The sequence below is a fragment of the Solanum stenotomum genome, chromosome 8 (assembly GCF_019186545.1).
Source record: "Solanum stenotomum isolate F172 chromosome 8, ASM1918654v1, whole genome shotgun sequence".
Classification (NCBI taxonomy): domain Eukaryota; kingdom Viridiplantae; phylum Streptophyta; class Magnoliopsida; order Solanales; family Solanaceae; genus Solanum; species Solanum stenotomum.
In genome coordinates, this window is record NC_064289.1 from 598,643 (window position 1) to 615,467 (window position 16,825).

Below are 16,825 nucleotides of genomic sequence, written 5' to 3' on the forward strand. Positions count from 1 at the left end.
CAAGATCATAATACGTTATATGAAAGACGACTAAGTAACTATGCTACTATTGGTACTTCGAATTAGACCAAAATTTACTTGCTTGTATTTACCCATGGTGATTAAGTTGCAAAAACAAGTCTTTTTGAGCTCTAGTTTCTCAAAGGTTGAGAGACTTTTTTTAGCATAAATTGAAGCATTAGAATGTTAGTTGGCACAACAAACCAACCTAGATGATAAATGCACCACTATTAGTATAAAGAGAGGCATATGAAGAAAGAGATATATGTATAGCAAGTAACAAATGAAACTAGTTGCTTTATGTTAACATGATTTAATGTTTAAAAACAACGATCTATGTGTATAATGTTATAGCGCATTAAACCAAAGTTGAAACCATGAAAGAACAATCAAGAACAAAACTCGTTGCACATGAATCTGTGACGACCTACACTTAAATATACACATATTATGTTGTAATAGTAAAATAAAATTTTACATTATAATTTTGAAGAAACGAGTAACGATTCAATCATCAAGAATGTAATTATGATTTGTAAAAAAAATTAGTTGAGGTGAATAAGATTTATTAAGAAAATACAATATACATTTGCTTTATACTCCAAGAAGAACAAATAGTTTGTTCATGTATGTGTTCATCTTCAATGACCTTTGAACCAACAATCTCATGACCAAATCTTATTGGATTTTTGTGATTCTTGATTTGACAGACTCCTTATTTAGTTTACTATCATATCAAAAGAAAAAAACAGTATTTTACTCAAAGCATTGACCTAAAAACACCCAAAACTACAAAAGACTCCAAGAAACTCATTGATCAGACCACTTGCTGTTCAAAATTAAAAATCTCCCAGATTTCTCATTCAAAAATTCCAAAAATATACTCTTTAGAAAGCTCACAAAATTATCTACCTATATAATTTTATTTTGTTAAATTCCATTAAGTATAACTCATGTTATGCCTATATTAATTGAGCATAAAAACACAGCTCAAAGAACCAAAACAAGCTTTTCTTGTTACAATCTCAATCTCTGTCCAAGTCACCTACCATTATGAACCGTAGATGAAGTTTCATCCAACGGCTTATATTCAAAATTCGTTTAAAGTATTAATCCGCGTCAAAAGGCTATTAACCAATCAGCTTTCAAAATTCTGGATACGAATTTATTTTAGCTTACTATATATGGTCTTCTCAATTTCATCACAAATGCATACAAGCAAAATAGAAACTCCAGTAGTTCTACAGATCTTAGAAACCCTAATTTGAAGTTTCTGCAAAGATGGCGACTGAAGAACCAGTTGTAGCAATTGAGCCTGTGAATGAACAGGTGGCGGTAGCTGAACCGGCGACGGAAGAAAATCCACCGGCGGAGATTGATGAACCAAAGAAAGAGAAGGAGATCAAGGCGAAAAAATCATCTGCTCCGAGGAAGAGAAATCCTCCGACTCATCCTTCCTACTTTGAGGTAAATTGATTGTAGATTTGTTATTAATCGAAGTTGTTGTTTAATTAGCCGATTAGCTAACTTGAAATGTTATGCAGATGATTAAAGAGGCGATTGTAACATTGAAGGATAAAACTGGATCGAGTCAGTATGCGATCACAAAGTTCATTGAAGATAAGCAGAAAAATCTTCCATCAAATTTCAGGAAAATGTTGCTTGTTCAATTGAAGAAGCTTGTGGCTTCTGGTAAACTTGTCAAGGTTAAGAGCTCCTACAAGCTTCCAGCTCCAAAGGCAGCTGCTACTGCGCCTGCTAAGAAGAAGCCAGTAGCTAAGCCAAAAGCAACACAGGCAAAGAAGGCAACCAAGGCAAAGCCGAAGCCAAAACCAAAGGTTGTTGCTCCAAAGGCTAAAACTGCTACCAAATCAAAAGCTAAGCCAAAGCCTGTTGTTGCTGCTAAAGCTAAACCAGCTGCAAAGCCTAAGGCAGTTGTAGCAAAGCCGAAAGCAGCTGTAAAGACTAAAGCCCCTGTGAAAGCTAAGGCTGCTGTAAAGCCAAAAGCGGCTAATGAGAAGCCAGCTAAGGTAGCAAGGACATCTACAAGGTCGACTCCGTCGAGGAAAGCTGCACCGAAGCCAGCTGCCAAAAAGGCGCCGGTGAAGAAAACTCCGGTGAAGAGTGTGAAATCTAAGACCGTGAAATCGCCGGCGAAGAAAGCATCTGCCAGAAAGGCGAAGAAGTGATCGAGTGTAGGAGGAGGGGTAGCATTGTAAATTTTCTTCATCTTTGTGGGTGGTTTGTATGGGCGGCCCAATATAGAAAATAGTATTTTAAATTCCAGTTGTAATTTTCCTTTTTTTGTTTTATAATAATCCATTTTAGTTGAGTTTATGCCCTTATTAATTATCTTCTCTTCGTTATTATTGTTATATATATATATACCAAATTTAATGTGTTGCCGGTCAAATATTGAAATGCATCATCATTAATTATCCATTTGTAATGCACACACAATGCATTAAAATTTGTATTTTTACANAATTATCTTCTCTTCATTATTATTGTTATATACACCAAATTTATTGTTGTTTTTTTTCTCTAGAGATTCAAGAAAAACGTCTATTATATAGAAAAGATGACATTATGAGTAGTTTTTCATTCACAACATTAATTAATTAATTAATATTCTAATTTATCTTCTAAGCTCCAATTTTGCAATAATCGCCAAAACAATCCTTCATGCAACCTTTCTATTGTTTGTCATCTTTGATTAAACTTGCACACTTGTCAATTGAACAACCAAGATTGCAATAATCCATTGGAGAAGAAACTTGACATTCTTTTGCACATGATATATGACACCCAGGATTTTGGAAACATGCTTTAATACAATCCCTAAAACATTTTTGATCCAATTTACAATTAACAAATTGTGAATTAGAGATCAAAATGAGCATCACCATTAATTTCATAAATGAAATAATATTTGCCATTTTTTTTTGCTAACTTGTTTGTTCTCTACCAAATTTAATGTGTAGCCGGTCAAATATTGAAATGCATCATCATTAATTATCCATTTATAATGCACACACAATGCATTAAAATTTGTATTGATTTTACATTATAACAAAAATCTAATTTCTCGGTTCTTTAAATATTGTGAAACGCAGTATAAGATGTGTATTATATTACAAAGATAACATAATAAAATTATCATTTTTTTATTGCTAAATTAAAATTTAAGAGGCTAAACTCAAAATACAAAACCAAAATTGGAGGAGACATTAGACATCAGTAAAGTGTCCTTTAAATATTTACTAGTTTTGCGTTAACATATGGACTTGTGTTTTATATATAAAAAAAATGTTAATATGAAGTCTAGCATAAAATACACTTAAAATATGCTAACGAAGCATAAATCATACTCCCTCTGTCCCAATTTATGTGACTTACTTTCCTTTTTAGTAAGTCCCAAAAAGAATGACACATTTCTATATTAAGTAACAATTTAACTATAAATGTCTATTTTACCCTTAATGAAATGATTTACAGCAGATAAATTTTTATCATTTATTTTGGACCACAAGTTTTAAAAGTCTTATTTCAAGATCAAATTGATGAAGAACAACTTCATGGCATGTTGCATTTTGTATCTAAACTTTCAAATTGTATTCTTTGCTGTTTTTATGGTATGTTGCATTTTGTATTCATTATAAATCTATGTGGTATCTTGCTAAATTTGAGTTTTTTAGGTGTAACATGTATTTATTTTGTAGGCGGTATTCATTTCAAATTATGTATTTGTTTCATTTTGTATTATATTATAGGACAATATATAAGTAGTTTTACAGAATTTCGTATGCTATTCTAAATTAGGCTTCATTCAATTTTGTATTTCTTTTTTATTTTGTATTCATTCGAACTATATGTCAAAAATGTTTTGTATTTTGGTGCTCACTTTGTATTTCAACATCACTTTGTATTTCAATCTCACTTTGTAGCCAACAAGTTTTTTTTTATATATTTTATTTTGTATTCATTCTAAATGTATGCCAACAAGTTTTTTATATTTTTTGTGCTCACTTTGTATCAGGGGTTGGCATAAATACCGGAAAATCGAAAAACCGAATCAAACCGAACTATTTCGGTTCTTCGGTGTTTCGGTTCGGTGTCGATTCTGTTTTTTTGGAACTTCGATTTTTTGGTTCAGAGTTCGGTGTAAGGGTCCCGAAACTACGGTGCACCGAAGAACCGAAGTTTTATTAAATAAATTTAACAATATTTAAATTATATTACTTAATAATACTTATATATTTTAACTCAAAATATTTACCTGACCCATTTCAATTTTTAACTTCACTTGGCCCATTTCAATTTTTAAAGACTTAAAGTCTAAACTCTAAAGTCCAAAGTCTAAACTAAACTAAACTAAACTAAACTAAATTCAATTCAACTGAGACAAAGCGTCATGACTTCAGTCTTTACTCTTCTTGCCTCGGACCATCGCCGACGCCGAAAAAGATACGTATTTCTCGAATATCCAAGTTGTCGATTTCATTTACAGTTACTTGGCATGAACCTGCTGCCCTTTATGATGAACAAAACCAAGACTTTCTGTAGAATTTGTGCAAGATTGCAAAATTGGAGCTAGTTTCGATGCTAAAACTTCTTCTGTGTTGTGAAAAACTGAATCTTGGATGAAAGGGGAATTGGGTTTGACGTTAGCAGACATCAGCCTTGATGTTAGCAGGCAGCAGTTACACAAAGTTTGCATTGATATAATTTTGTGACTGATTATTAAAAAGTTGTTGCCATTGATGTTATTTTGTTGGCCGGAGCCTTGATGTAAACAGGCAACAGCTACACAGATTTCACGTTTAAGCAACAACTTGGTGTTTCTACTCTATGATTTTATCATTTTATGTTGTTGCTTTGAAGTGTGAAGTGTGAAGTGTGAACAACAAATTGATGTTATTACTTTTTATTGTTAGACTGTTAGTTGTTACTTTGAAGTGTAAAGTGAACAACAATTGTTACTTTATCATATTTTCTTTTTATTTTTATTCACACTGAAAAACTAATATAAAAATATCGGACTAAATCGAATCGAATAGATCTTGTTTGGTTTGAAATATGGTGCACACTTTTCTAAAACTGAATATCGAAGAACCGAACCAAAATTTGATTAAATCGAACGTCCACCCCTACTTTGTATGCCAACAAGTTTTGTATTTCTTTTTTTTTGTATTCATTCTAAATGTATGCCAACAAGTTTATGTTTTTAGTGCTCACTTTGTATTTCAATCTCACTTTGTATGCCAACAAGTTTTGTATTTAATTTTTATTTTGTATTCATTCTAAATTCTTCCTCACTGCCTACAAAAATCTCAAATCAATCGACTTCAATTCGACATAGATTGAGTATTATCAATGGAGTGTTAAAAATTGATATTGGGAATTTGAGGAATAAGAGAGAGAGAAAGAGAGATAGAAGCCATGTCGATTTTTATCTGGAATGTAACTGATGAGAAATTTCAATGATTTTTACCTTATTTGAAATATTTTCTCCATTGTGTTATTAACTAATTGTATTTTTTCCAACTTAAACAAATGAAAAAAATACATAAATCAACAATATAACAAACTAAAATATTGACATTTTCAATAAATATTGAATGTGTGGCTATGGGTTCCATTTATGCTAAAATATTGTTGTTTTGAAATTTCCCTTTTCATATTAAAGGGTGTTAATTAGGTGGCCTGAGTTTATTTGTAAGATATGCAAATTAGCCCATAAGTCCATTAACTTATCCTACTCATAAACCCTAATAATTCACTTATAAATATATTACTATGAATATTGAAAACCTATGTTTCTTCATATCAATGTGACAATTGAGGTTTATGATGAAAAAAATTGCATACAATCTGTTAGAGGAGTATCTAGGCCGTGAACAAAATTTTTTATGTTTTTTTAAGAGGGTACGAAAAAAGAAAATAAGAAAGAGATTATAATACAGAGAGTCAAACTCTTATCAACAAGGTGAGGATCTAGGTAGATAACAAGTTAAACTACTAAGATTTTCCAAAAAGTTCATCCTCTTTGTGTGAATTTCCACGATCGGTGACATAAATCGAGATTGATTCAGATCTGATTTCGCTATGAGAAATTTGTAAGTCTTCTAAATTAGTATATACCTATTCAGTTACTACATCAGTATCAGAGCTATGAATTTGTGTTTTGATAACTAAAATGATTAGTATGCAAACTAAAAAAAAATTTTAATATAGAATTTTAACATCAACTTCGTTTTTAATATCTCTATATCATTTTTGTGATTGTCTTTTTTTTTTGAAAAAAATATATTAGAATTTTTATAGATCTCGTCAAGAGATTTTTGAATCTATGTAGATCATATTTTTAGGTTTTATAATTTGTGATATATTAAATTTTAAAATTTTATTATCACAATTCACAAATAAAAGTAATATTGCGTTGTGTGGAGCAAAAATATGATTTACATATGATCAGATGGGAGTAAGATAAATCTTATTACGAGAGGAAGTATTTTAGATGATGATAAATTTGTTTTTCATCGAGTTACATAATCATTATCGAATGTGAATAAAAGTGATCCTACTGGAGTGCAAGTGAATATAATCTTCTTGTTTTAAATAAAAGCAAGATAAATCTTATTTCAAGTAGAAGTGAATTGAATAATTTTGACCAAAATAGGGGTAAAATTTATTAAAAATAGAATAATATGAGATTATATGAATAGCAACCAAGATTTAGTGCTCTTATAAAATGAAAATAAGTAAAAGATTTACACATTTTCTTTAGATGCCTTCAATAGATTTAAATCAAATAGATAAATTAATGCAACAAACAAACAAATGAAGTACACGAGAATCGATTAAGTTTAAGAATTAATATTTTTATTTTTATTTTTCAACACCGATACTTATATAAGTAAAAAATAAACAATGAGCAGAAAAGATGCATTATCAGGTATATTTTTTTTAGAAGAGAAAAAGTCTACTGATCGTCACTCATTTCCATCAAAACTTCAAAGTAACAAAATTCACATTTTGTTGAAAGCAACAATGTTACAACTCTAAACATATTCATTGATAGGTTCAATCGTCAGATAATGTTCAATGAGATCATCTACAAAGATCAAATCATCCACAATGGTAAGCACTATCTGCAACTTCTTTATACTATATTCAACAGGAACACATTTATGAACTAGTTGATCTTCTAAAAGAATACAAAGTTATTACAATTGAATGAATTTCAAAATTAAGCACACATATATAAGCAATAAAAAGGAATTGACTAGGACAATATATTCTTACATGTTGTATTGAATCATTTCCATATATCTAATTTCAACTATTATTGCTAGTTTGTATGCATAATTCCATTAGACGAATATAAATATTGCTTTTCTTGATAGTGCACTAAGTGAAAAATTTGGATAAAATAACATAAAATTTTTATTCAAAGGACCACAAATGTAAGACTTAATAATTTTTTATTGTCTTATGATGGACATACATTGTTTTTGTATATATTTTTTTTAGTGTGATCAATTATATTCTACTATTCGAATAAAAAATAATTTATTCGGATTTTTTATGTAATATTTTGATACATAAAAGATTTATGTTCTAAAAAGTTAAGAATTGATGTTTGAATTGAGAACAAAATTAACTAATTTTGACATCACTATTTGTGTAACCTAAATGAAGGTCTAATTGATAGTTTTTGAAAGTAGAAGATTGTAATTGTATAGTTTTCATCTCTTTGTTGGCTAAAATATGAATAGAACAAGTAATAGGTACTAGGGGGAAATTATCCAAAGATGGCCTCAATAAAACCTAGAATTGTTACTCTATGTCCCGCCTTGCTTTCACAACCTCTTGCAGCTCCCGCTTTGGATACCTCTTCAATTCATGTAAGTTTAATTTGAGGAAAAATTGCTCAATTTGATGATTAGGTTTTGATATTCCTTAATTGTTTCGTCAATTTGTATGGTGTTTAAAGTTTGTATGGGTAAATTCAGGTGTAGGGCAAAGACGTTCATTGAAATCCCAAATGCTGTAAAATTACACTGTTTATATCTGGAAACATGGTTAAAATTAATTTTTGATGTATATATAGTTGATGTCGGAGCTCTTTGAGGTTATATATATAGTAGTTTACCCAGCAAGCTAATGGGGACTTCTTCAATTGTTGGTCCAACTTTTCCTTTTTTTAGAAGCTTCTATTTTCTACAATTCTGCAGTTATGATCTTTTGGAACACAGAGACAAACTGCTATATCCTGTTAGTTTTTGGACATGTCAATTTCATAGGGAAATTTGAAGGTTCAACAGTGGTTTGATCTATTTTACATTCTTTGTTCATGTTCTCAGAGCTGATTTTTTTTTCTTTCCAGTAAATGGCAGAAGAAAGCTACCAGGAACATGACCTTGGTAATGTCTACGACGCAGACAATGTGCACAGCACAGCGGATGCACATACCATGGAGAATATACAGGAAGTGGACAATGCACATACCATGGAAAACATCCAGGAAATGGACAATGCACATGAGAACTTGCTTCCAGAAGAGGTAAAATTGGAAACAGAAGAGGTACAAGTTGCATTCCTTCAGGAACAGCCAGTAAAACTGGAACAAGAGGAGGCACAAGTTGAGTCCCTTCAGGAACATGTGATAAAATCGGAACCAGAAGAGGTGCAAGTTGCTGAAAACGGTTCAGGTGGTGGTGAGGAAAAAAAATGGCCTGGTTGGCCCGGAGAAAATGTTTTCAGGATGTTAGTTCCTTCTCAGAAGGTTGGTGGTATCATTGGTCGCAGAGGAGAGTATATTAAAAAGACATGTGAAGAGACAAAAGCTCGCATTAAGGTCCTTGATGGTCCTCATGGTACTAAAGAAAGAGCTGTGAGTTCCTGCTATATCTTGTTATTTGAAGCCTTTATGATTACATGTTATGTGGAGTGCTATTGTCTTCGTATGATGTTATGCACTTATGATAATGTGACAATTGCCTTTAATATTTCAACTGATGGAGATGAATCAACACCCAAAGGTATGGTCTACCGGTCAATGAAGGCTAGGTGATTTCTTCTTATTTATATAAGCCATGGTGGATAAAGATAGCAGGTACCAGTGGATTAGTCGAAGTGCGGGAAAGATGTCCCGAGTACCACTATTATTTTATATTAAAAAAGCTGATGATCAGAAAACTGAAGTTCTCAATTTGTTGTTGTGCTTCCCTTGTTTTTCTTTTTGGATACTTCCATATATTCCATCCATTCAGACATAGAATAGTATTAAAATGCATGCTCAATCTAGTTTTAATCCCTTAATTCTTGCAGTAGAATGATGATTTTTTATTGTTTGGAGTTGCTAAAAGCCTCCACTTAAATTGGTCCTTGGCTTGATGTCCAAGTTGATGGTCAAATGTTCATAAAGATGTCCAAAGTTGAAGCAGCTCTCTCTTATTGAGAATAGTGCTTTTTTCTTAGTTTTATGGTTCTAGCAACCTGCTCAAAGTATGCTATATTTAGCTAATTCCATCAGTACACCTTATGTAATTCATTATTTTTAGATGTTTTTGTGGGCAACTTATATGTCAAATAAAAAATGGTGTAATAGTGGTCCAACTTAAATGAAATATTCACTTAAGGTTAGCAATAATTATTGTTGTGAAAATTTGAAATGTAACTATTAGAAATAAGTTGATAAACAATTTCATTCTAATTCTAATTCTACTATAAAATAAATACATTGATAAACGATTAACTAATGAATCTGTAAGTATAACTAACTTCTAAAATAAAATAAATACATTGGTAAACGATAAACTAATGAATCTGTAAGTATAACTAACTTCTTGAATGTGGGTAAAAATCAGTCCATCAAACAACCAAAACAATCGGGGGAGTTTCTTTATCATCATAACCAACATGAGTGTGTGCAGGTTTGTCCATATAAAAGTGGCTTACTCTAGAAGAACCAAAGATCCAGACTGCCGCCATCAACATTGAGCATTACAAGTGCTGGAAGTCCTTCTGACAATCTGTCAAAATTACCTTATCCGGACATCAATTTCCAGAAGATTGCACTGTGTCTGGTAACTTCAAAACTTGGTCGGTTGGTATCTTGCTAGAAGGTGTTAAGATCCGTAAAAAGCTCCGTTAAAAGTTCCATAAAAGAGGAATTTTGTATAGCAAGCAATTTGTATTACATAAATTCCACAATAAAACATTTTGATACTTTTAAACTAGTGTCTACATGTTGGGTCATTAACAACAAACTAGAATAAAAAATAATATTAATTAAAAATGCCTGAAATCTACTAGTAGTGTTATCTTCTAATTGATTATGTCCACTGAGCTACTGCAAAGATTAAATGGTCTTGAAAACAGACTGCATTTGCTTCTCTGTTTTCTACAGAATAACATATGACACTTAAATCTTTTAAAGAGCAGTCTTGCACATAATACTTGAAAGAGTTAAAAGCGTGTCCTAATGAGTTCACATTTCTTCATTGTTATAAATGTGGATAGTTGCTCATAAAAACATAAAAATCCAGTGAAGAAATATTGATCTTGATTTAATGATAGACAAAACTTTCTAAAATATAAAATAGAAGTTTATATACCACTAAGCAAATCAAGAGCTATTTACTAGCGCAAATTGGTCTGACAATTTAATGGATTATGTTTTCCTTCTCCACCCTGTCCTCACTAAAGAAAAAAGAAATAATTCGCTAGGTGCATAGACTGCTATTTACAGAAAATTCCAAGAGAATTTTGGTGTAAAAATTTTGTTCCCAGATAAAATGTGTCAGGCTTTGCTAGTAAAGTGAGAAAGTAATACGTCCAATTTTTAATAAGAGTCTTTAAATAAATACATATACACACAAAAAAGAAGAAATTTAGAGTCGTTTTTTAATTTTTATATAGTACTCCCTCCGTCCTATTTTATGTGGCACCATTTCCTTTTTGGTTAGTCCCAAAAAGAATGTCACATTTCCTTATATGGTAAGTATTTAAAGATACAATTCCTCTTTTACCCTTGTTGGTCCCACTTAATCTTAAAGATAGTACCCCAATACATTTATGAGGAGAGAGAAAAGTGAGTTTACTTTTTAATATGACTATTTTTTGAAGGGGCAATTTGGTAAACATTTCAAAGTCTTCATTTATTTCTTAAACTCCGTGCCCGGTCAAATGTTGCCACATAAAATGAGATGGAGGGAGTACTTATTATTAGTGTAGTATCCTTGAAAGATATAAAAATCTTTAACTTTAAATAATAGTATTATTATTTATATAAGTAAGAATTAATTCTAGTTAATAAGTGTTGGCTATTTGTTTGCAATACATTATCTTGGATGTTGTTGTAATAGTTTACTTTGAATGCACACCTATATCACAAATAAGTTATAGACATTGTCACTGCATTCTTTGTCAAGGAATGACAGATTATTTCGTAACTGCTGTTCCATTTTAATCAATACTCATACTTGCTTATATCTGTGAGTGTGTGCTAATTCACTTGTCTGTCTTTGTATTTTGTGTTTCACACGTTGAATCTACTTATGTGCATATCCGTTGACACTTGACAGAGTATATCAACTGATTCTGCATTCTGTTTTATTTACTATGATTCTAATCTAAGCGAAAACATTCTAGGCACTAGCTTTTATGTTTTGATGTGATGTGAGTTGTTGGGAGTTATGGTGTTCATTTATAACTCTTTTTTGTGCTGACCTTGAGTTGTTCATTCTGTTCCATTGAAGGTGATGATATCTGCGAAAGAAGAGCCTAACCTCTCCATTCCGCCTGCTATGGATGGGCTTTTAAAGGTCCATAAACGGATTATTGATGTGGATCATGACTCCAATGCTCCTGGTGGTGCTGGGAAACCAGCTTCTACTAGACTACTTGTGGCTGCTACACAGGCTGCAATCCTGATCGGAAAGCAAGGTGCAACTGTTAAGTCTATTCAAGATGAATCTCGTTGCACTATTCGAGTACTTGGAGGAGGTGATACCTTAATTTCAATGTCTTTTCTTGAGAATTTACAGGTTCTGATGCTTGCTGTTCTAAACAACCATGTAATGATATTAACTTGAATTTTATGATATATGGGGCTTTTACTGGCTTTCACTGGCTCCTTTTCAATTGCCTGTATGGTCATTACGCATATAAATGTTTCACTAATTCAAAATATCGAAAAATTTGTGTCTTGGAACCAGCATATCGTAACTCTCTGTAGTAGGATACCCCCTCCATCCCAACTATCCCGAATAAAGCAGGAACTTGTAGAGATCAAAATTCTTCTGCATGTTTGCCCCTTCCAAAAAGGAGAGATAGTGTTAGTAATATTTCCCTCTACTTGTATTGTATTTTCTTTCAAGGAATGTAAGCACTCTGGAAGCAGGTGTAACTAAGCACTAGGTTCTGCATCACTTGGTTTAGTTTCCTCTTTTTTTTTTTTGATAACCGAGAAATCCGTTTGTGACCCGCCCTTTGGACCAATCACAGCCTTCTTAACTCGGTGGATAATGGGCCTGCCCCTCCACCCTTCTCCACTTAAATACCGGGCTTTGCTTTGCATGGTGTGGGGCTTGAACCTGCGACCTAAGCCACAAATCCTCCACCCTTTGCCACTTGAGCTAGGCCTTATGTTTTTCCCCTTTGAAACATATAACAATCAATGGAAGAACCAGTTTGGACTTTAAAAAAAAAGTCTCAGAAGCTGAATATACTGCTGCCTTGTGACTTCAAAATGGTAGCAAGAGTTGTGTGTTCTTAAGTTTTTGTTATCTTTATTTTGATCTCCTGCCATCCTTTTTGTCCTCCTGGAATTGTTATTTGGAGTTTGATTGCCATCTTTTCTACAGAGCATCTCCCTGTTTTTGCCCTGCCTGATGATAGTATTGTTGAGATACAAGGAGAGCCAGCAGGCGTGCATAAAGCAGTTGAAATGATTGCAGGTCATCTAAGGAAATTTTTAGTTGATCGCAGTGTAATTGGATTATTTGAGAAACTAGTAAGCATACTATTGATTTTAAAGAATTTACAATCTTATGTGACAATTCTCTAGAAAACACAATTTCATATTTTCTTCTGCTCAGATGCAAATGCCAAATGCTCATGCACACCAGAATATGCCCCCGCCTGGACCTACCCAACCTTGGGGTCCACCTCCATCTAGTTTTCCCATGAGTGCTGGGGGGCCTGGATATGGAGCCAACCATCAGTATATGCCGCCACTGCGTCAATTTGACAATTATTTTCCCCGAGTAGACATGCATCAAGATAAGCAGCCTCATCAGGGCCCCCCTGTTTATGGCAGAGATGCTTCAGTGGGAGCTCATGGAAATGCACAACCACAACAGTCCATAGTTTCAAAGGTGCACTTTCTCCTTCTTTAAGCTGTTCAGCTCAGATATGTTGGCATGTTATTAGAATCCTGTGCCCTTTAGTAATAACTTTTGCTGATTACAACGATTTGTTTTCTTTTTATTCATGTACAGTCCTCCAACAAAAAAAGTCCTACTTTTTCTCCTTGTTTTTTGAATAACTTTTTCTCTATGAAGGTCACGCAAAACATACAAATCCCCTTGTCATATGCCGATGCTGTTATTGGGGCTTCTGGTTCAAATATTAGTTATATTCGTCGGGCCAGTGGTGCAACTATTGCAGTACAGGAAACGAGGGGTGTTCCTGGTGAGATGACTGTTGAGATAAATGGGTCTGCATCACAAGTCCAAACAGCACAACAATTAGTTCAGGTATTATCTCTTACAGTATTGTAAATGTTTCTGATCTTTTTTATTATTGAGCTTCAATTAACATTTAAATTAGTCAATGTTCTCGTGATTGTGTCTGCATGTGTGGTAGTGACTAACAAATTGGTTATTGCATTTCTGCTTGTTCTCTTTCATTGAATCTAGAAGTATTGCTGTTTCCGGCTATATGATATAGATATAACTCAGTGTATTCTTATGAAGAAAGCTGTTGATTAACACCCATACACTGAAGTTTTGCAGTTTGAAGAATTGCAAACATTCCTATTACTATATTTGTATTCCTCTGTAAGGTAGAAAGTTACTTTTCTGCATGAAAAAGCTGACATGTTTGATGTGGTTGATGATTAGTGCAAATACCATTGGGTGTAGTTTGCTCCTTGATTTACCATTTTGATGCCCTTCTGTGGTGGAATTTTTCATTTTCTATTGTAAGTTTGCTTTTGCTGGCACTTATCCCCCTTCCCCCAAAAGTGGTTTTTTGGGTTGCTTAACCACGAAATCCCTAAGGCTCAGTGGCGCAATGTTGAAAAGTTGGTGGGTAATGAGTCTTCCCCTTTACCCTTCTCCACTTAACAAGGTTTTTGTCCACGACATGATTCAAATATGTGACATGTGCTTAACCCTGGGGCATATAAGAGGATGCTTGCTTTTGCCCCACGAATTCTGCTTTCCTTCATGGAAGCACAATATAACTAGAGTGGTCTTGTTGGTGCAACGGCCTTCCCTATTTCCACTTCTCTAGTATTAAACAATTTCATGCTTCCACTTCCAAACAAATGGAACAAGATGTTAACTATCACCAGCAACTTTCCCCTTATTTTTTATGAAAGCTAGTTAGTTCATGTTCCTGACTAAAAAATGAAAGTATTCCTTGAAAAGAGAGGAGGTTCTGCCCAAAATGCTCTGCCAATTCACAAGATACGTTCAATGTGTCGGCAGAGCAGCAGTAAAATATTGAACATATTAATTTCGGAGAAGGGCCAAAAATACCCCTCATCCACCTATTGGGTTAAAAATACTCCTCAGTCAACCTTTTTGGTTCAATATTACCCTTTAAACTAACAACCTTATATTGTTTAATTATTATATTTAATAATTATTACGTGGCGTCTTTCTATTGGATAAAGTTAATTTCCAACCCACCAAACTTTCTCCTACCCACCCGACCCATCCCTTGACCCAAATCAAATTAAAAGATCCATCAAATTAAAATATTTTGGATGATATATTACCTAAATTAAACTCCCAAGTTTAACTTCTTACTCTTAATTTCTTGCCGAAGTGCATCAATCCATTGTCATGGGCAGAGTAATTGTTCTTTTTATTGTGAAGATAGCTAATTGATCGATGACAATTTGAAATAGCAAGCGATTGTGAAAGTGCATCAATGTTACTCTCTCAAATTCTGTCCTCTCAATTTTGAGAAATTTAAATAGTGCCTTTCAATCTCTTTCTTTGAAGGCTTGATTTTACTTATAGATGCATAGCTCAGATTTGTTATGAACTCTAACTGACAAGAGCACCATAATTGTGAGTGTTCAATCTAGATGGATCTTTATAAAGTACTTTACCCTTTCATTCATTCATTCATATATAGAGATTGCCATATTTTCACTGCAACAAAATCAAAACTCTAGATACAATTATACAAACACCAAACAGAAAGAACAACGACAAAATAAAATAAAATAATTATTGTTTGATGTATGCCATTTGAATCCCCAACACTACTTATATATTTATATGTTTGATAATTTCTGTGTGAATATAGGATTACCAATGGTTCATTGAGTCTGCAACTTGATTTGATGTCTTCCAATTTCCAGACCACCTGTTCCCTGATAATTCATTATTCTGATCTGGAGCCAAATTAAACGATCTGGAAAATGATATGCCATTAGTGTCATTATCTGATGCTATTGCCGTGCTCAGCACCTTTGACGGCGGTAGATAACTGTTGGTGGATCTATTGACGGCAGTAGATAACTGCTGCTATTGCCATGCTCAGCACCTTTGACGTGCTCAAATTTTTTTGATAGATCTTTTAATTGGGTTTGGGTCAAGGAATGTCAATATGGGTCGGGTGGGTAGGAGAAAGTTTGGTGGGTTGGAAATTAACTTTATCCAATAGAAAGGCGCCATGATATAATTAGTAAATATAATTATTAAAAAATATAAGGTCCTTAGTTTAAAGGGTAATATTGAACCAAAAAGGTTGACTGGGGTATTTTTAACCCAATAGGTGGATGAGGGGTATTTGTAGACTTTTTCGAATAGTACAGGGATATTTTTGGCCCTTTTCCGTGTTAATTTTGATATAAGGGTCTCTGGATTGATGAGATACAGCAGTTATTAGTAGGAATCTGTCTCTGTAATATTCTGTTTGTGGTTGTCTAAGGAAAGTGTGATCTTGTTTGCAATGCACTATCTAGTTATGAAAACAATTTAAGTGACAAAAGGCTAAATTATCATTGAAATTCTGTCCGTCTTACTACTGAGATGTCTAGATGCATGTTAATTCTGACTACCCTTATTTCTTATGGTGCAGAATTCGATCGCTGATGCTACCAGTTCAATGCAGAACACCGCGGCTGGACCACCTTCCCAAGGTTATAATCCCTACCCTTCTCAGGGTCCTGTGTACTCTTCATCAACTGGTCACGCTGGTCATGCGCCATCCGCAGATTATGGTTCTGTTTATGGAGGTAGCTACGGTTATTAAAGGATATCCAGCTCAAACCAGCACAAGAACTATGAGTCCTCAGCTGTTGGGAAATTTTAGCTCTTTAGTTACGCTGTATCATGATTTCTAGTAGTTGAGAAGTGAATCTGATTTGTCCTGTTTAATTTCTTGTCTTGTTATTCTCAACTGTGTCATCACATTTTTTTATTTTTACCATAATATAACTAGTGAAATCAAATTCAAAAACTAACGCTAGGTGCTTCTCCATTACTATTATTTTTCTGCAGAGGGTGATATTGTATGTTCTCTTTGATAAGCTTGACGCCATCTCTACTACTAATTCCTTATGTCCCAA

General features: G+C 33.3%; 2 protein-coding genes across 2 annotated transcripts; both read left to right on the forward strand.

The window, feature by feature from the left end:
- Positions 1 to 1,206: 1,206 nt before the first annotated feature.
- On the forward strand, positions 1,207 to 2,332 carry LOC125872819 (histone H1-like). The gene is made up of 2 exons (XM_049553618.1): positions 1,207 to 1,467; positions 1,545 to 2,332. Exons 1-2 carry the CDS (start codon positions 1,282 to 1,284, stop codon positions 2,187 to 2,189), a joined length of 831 nt encoding a protein of 276 aa, XP_049409575.1. The 5' UTR covers positions 1,207 to 1,281; the 3' UTR covers positions 2,190 to 2,332.
- Positions 2,333 to 7,720: 5,388 nt separating this feature from the next.
- LOC125872770 (flowering locus K homology domain-like) lies at positions 7,721 to 16,746 on the forward strand. Its single transcript, XM_049553557.1, has 7 exons — positions 7,721 to 7,910; positions 8,393 to 8,899; positions 11,769 to 12,015; positions 12,876 to 13,024; positions 13,110 to 13,388; positions 13,575 to 13,769; positions 16,336 to 16,746. Exons 2-7 carry the CDS (start codon positions 8,396 to 8,398, stop codon positions 16,507 to 16,509), a joined length of 1,548 nt encoding a protein of 515 aa, XP_049409514.1. The 5' UTR covers positions 7,721 to 7,910; positions 8,393 to 8,395; the 3' UTR covers positions 16,510 to 16,746.
- The last annotated feature ends 79 nt before the right edge of the window (positions 16,747 to 16,825 follow it).